This window comes from Branchiostoma belcheri, unplaced genomic scaffold (genome assembly GCF_001625305.1).
Source record: "Branchiostoma belcheri isolate BF01 breed outbred unplaced genomic scaffold, Haploidv18h27 scaffold958, whole genome shotgun sequence".
Lineage (NCBI taxonomy): Eukaryota > Metazoa > Chordata > Leptocardii > Amphioxiformes > Branchiostomatidae > Branchiostoma > Branchiostoma belcheri.
This window is the reverse complement of record NW_017804640.1, coordinates 1,623-5,530: the sequence shown is the minus strand read 5'-3', so window position 1 is coordinate 5,530 and position 3,908 is coordinate 1,623. Positions and strand designations below refer to the sequence as shown.

General features: G+C 40.4%; 1 protein-coding gene across 1 annotated transcript; it reads right to left on the bottom strand.

The window, feature by feature from the left end:
- Nucleotides 1-1,539: 1,539 nt before the first annotated feature.
- On the bottom strand, nt 1,540-3,902 carry LOC109461745 (1-phosphatidylinositol 4,5-bisphosphate phosphodiesterase gamma-1-like). Its single transcript, XM_019758136.1, has 3 exons — nt 3,419-3,902; nt 2,769-2,956; nt 1,540-2,349 (listed from the first exon to the last, which is right to left on the bottom strand). Exons 1-3 carry the CDS (start codon nt 3,857-3,859, stop codon nt 2,238-2,240), a joined length of 741 nt encoding a protein of 246 aa, XP_019613695.1. The 5' UTR covers nt 3,860-3,902; the 3' UTR covers nt 1,540-2,237.
- Between the last annotated feature and the right edge of the window lie 6 nt (nt 3,903-3,908).

Genomic DNA, 3,908 nt, shown 5'->3' with positions numbered 1-3,908 from the left:
ACCAACATGTAATTTTTATGTGTTAAAAACTTGAGTAGATTCACGTATAGTCTGTTTCATAATAGATATAGAAATCTGATTTCTTGCTGAACATTCAAATGAATGTAGGGATGTAACATTTAACTTCTTCTTCTGTTTTTAATGGAATACATTTCTTGCCCGTTTTTTATCTTTTGAAATAATTGTTTTTTCAAAATTTTCATTTCGTTACATGAATTTGATCAACAAGAACTTGCAAAGTTCCCTGCATGGAGTAGTAAAAGATTTGATCACTTATTCTTCCTTTATAAACAAACTTCTTTCTTTCCGCAGTTCTCACATTTTCTTGGTAATATTCAAACATCTTTACAAAAACTAACAAACAAGAAAAGCGAAGATCAAAATCTGAAGAGCTATGCAACTACGTCTAGTACTTGTTCAGCTGTTTCCTTGGGATTTTAACCTCTCAAGTCCCATTTATCATTCAAACAAGCGTCAATAATAAAAAAAAGCGTATTTGGAGTATAATACATTGTATAAAGACCTGGATTCCATAAAATGCACATCTATATACAATGTCATACAAAAATCATTGGCCGTACCTCTACAGTTCAACAATATGAAGAATACTCATCACCACAACAATTCTTCTCTCAAGAACACAATTTTGCCATCATGACAAAGATAGTTTGGAACCTTTGTTACATTATCATTACATTGCACTTAAAAACACCCTTCTACAGATGAAATGTCCATAACTGTACTCTCACATTATTCCAAGATTCAACTGTAGTATATGAGCTTGAGTAATGTCCTAGTATAACAATGCTTCCAGTTCTATATATCCCAGAAAAAACAGCATTGACTTCATTCTTAATGGTGTCATCTTTGTTCAAGATTATATCACTTCCCATGGAAGTTTACTTGAGTCTTGGCTTGAACCATTATTGTAATACCCAGAATCTAAACACCTACAGCTTATCATAAAAATTAAAGACTCAATTAAACTCTGAAGCAGCATGCATCAGACAAGACTACATCTCACATGACTTAAGACTGTGGTACCTTAAGACAAGTTTCTTAGCCTTTGGGAAGTGCTGAGATTTACCTTTTATACATTAAACCGTTTACTGGAATGATATCGGAACAATCTACATTCTGCCGTAAACTACTTTGATATCATCAAAGGACAAACTACAAAGTAGAACTAGTAGGGTAACATCATAAGAAAAATCAGTCTCAGTGAGGTAAAAACTGACCACTTGGAATAAATACAACTTCATCTTGCCCAGAAGGAAACTTTTGGTTGTTGGTGGGCATCTTTGCAATGGCAACTTGAATAACCGGTTACATATCATATTGCAAACAGTGGTAGGACTGTTTCTGATTGCCATCTTACACATCAAAGGTAGAAAATTCCAGCACCGGCGAGCGCAGAGCAAACAGGTTATTACTTTAAAATGGTCTCAGATTTAGCAGGGAAATTATCATCTTATATTAAGCTCGTTTTTATTATATTACATTACAGTGTGTGCAAGAGGTTGACACAGGCTCCCTTTATTTTACCAGCCTTCCAAACATACCAGAAGCATATAAAAACCTTTCAGAAGCCAACAATAAAATGATTCCTGACTACATTATACATTGTTCCCATATAAACAGCTCTTATTGTTTTCTGATTACTTTCCTTAGAAGTCTATAGTTTGCATGTCTATTTGAACAACATTTGACAACTTCTTTTGCTTTACTCTGTGGTATATAAGTTCAAAAGAAACTTCGACAAACTTTTACAATAGTCAAAGAGTTTTCATGGCTAGGCCCACGATCATAATGCATTGCGTAGCTGCTTGTGCAACTTGTACATGGTATACTTTATGTACAAGCATGCTGTTGTTATTACACAACAAGGAGAATCAGGACATTCAACCACTGCAGTTACTCCCCTATATCACAGACATAATGGATACACCGAGTACTGTGGAACCTTTTCCAAATTTATCATACAAACTAACAATGCCCAGCAAGCTGTTCTTGATCTCTTTTTCTCCACCCACCCACTAGGTGTGACCTTTCAGTAAGTTTCTACAATGATGGCAAAATGCCACAACCATCACAAGTTTTTTTACACAGTCTTGTGATACTTGAGTAGTTAAAGCAGTGAAAGACTAAGTTCATCCTGTATACAACTACAAGGCGAGAGCTGTATTGTTCAGTTGAAGGAAACCCTGCCCCGTTCCCCCTCAGTGCCCCCCTCCCCCTCAGTGCCTGAGGGACTTGAGGGAAGAGGTACTGGCAGAGCTGGGGGTCTTCCTGGCCGCCATGTGTCTGTGGTTGGTGATCCCAGCGATCGCTCCCCGCCTGCTCTTGTTCCTGTGGAGCAACAACATCCATGTTGGTTATCTTATGAAAGTTGGTGGACGAACAAGAGTAAATCTTACTAAATGATGAAAAGTAGTGGATGATAACATAATATTGTAGGTACAAATCAAGATTTGATTTGATTTATTGGAGCTGTAACAGTACAATACACATGGAACACAGGCAGTTGTTGCTTATGTTGTGTCCTACACATAGAAACAAATACAAGACAGGACAATACTCATTTTCACTTGAGTTAAGTGAGGAAAGTCATGTAAAGTGCCTTTCCCAAGGGCACAAGATCAGTGGCATGTCAGGACTCGAACCCAGGACCTCTTGGTTCAGAGTCAAGCATCCTGTTGCACCACACAACCTCACGACAGAAAACTATAGCTGACATATTGCTGTAGTAAAGTAAACAGCAATGTTACCTTCTTGCTCGGCGCTGTTCGTTGAGTTTTAAGAGCTCCTCCTCGGTGTGCCTGAGCTCGGCCATGTACTTGTTCTGCTCCTCAGGACTGGTGTGGTCACGGCCGATGTTGTTGACTTTGTCGAACAGTATCTGGGTCTTGTCTCGTAGTGTGACGATGTTGTTGTAGATGTCTTCATCATCATCCTCCTGAAGGCAAAACAAAGCAAATTTAAACACATGAAATTGTAGGAAGGATGGTGTGAAGGGTAGACACTTGTTACATATTCACCTGTCATGGATTGCAACTATCTTTAGATACACTCCACACCACTTGCACTATAATTATATCTCAATCAAATTTCCTTGTTATGCGTTTATTACTTTCTAAGTCTTACCGTACAAATACATAAACAATTATCACAAGTCACAGCCCCCCCCCCCCATGTCATTAGTTAAAATGTACTCACATGACCACAGCTTATGAAAGTGCTGTCTGAAGAGTATGAATTCCTAACTTTGATCTACACAAGTTCTGGAGAACAGACCCCAGCTAACAGCTATGTTTGCATTACATCTGAATATTCCTACCCCACCAAACACATAAGACAACCACTAATTTCTTCAATCAAAAAAGACCATCTCCCAAAGGAAAAACAAGTGTTCCCATACCCTTGCATTGCAGATGTCGATGTAGACCAGCAGGCTGGCCATCTCTATCTCCTCGTTGTGGCCATTGTTCAACGGCACAGACCGGAACCCCCTCCTGAGAGACTTGACAGGGTAAGTGGCTTGGCCCAGGAAGTTGGGATCACCAAACATGTCTTCATCTTGCACAACAAACCGCAGGAACGCTATCTCTGGGTTGGCCACGTCAAACTCACACTCGGCCTTGGTCCACAGTGGGTTGAGGCCATTGTCATTAACCGTCTCAGTCTTGAACTTGCTGTTGTCGTACTCTGCTCCAATGATCTCAACTTCCACGAAGGGGCTGGCGATGCCTCGACCCGCCTTCGGCAAATGGCGGCCGCCGAAGATGGTGAGAGTCACCGTGATCGGGTCCACTCCCCTCAGCGTGTTACGGATGAAGGGGTCGTACACGGGGTCGCGCATGCAGTCCGGCTGGAGGATGTACCCGCTGCGGCCGTTCTGCTGAACATGG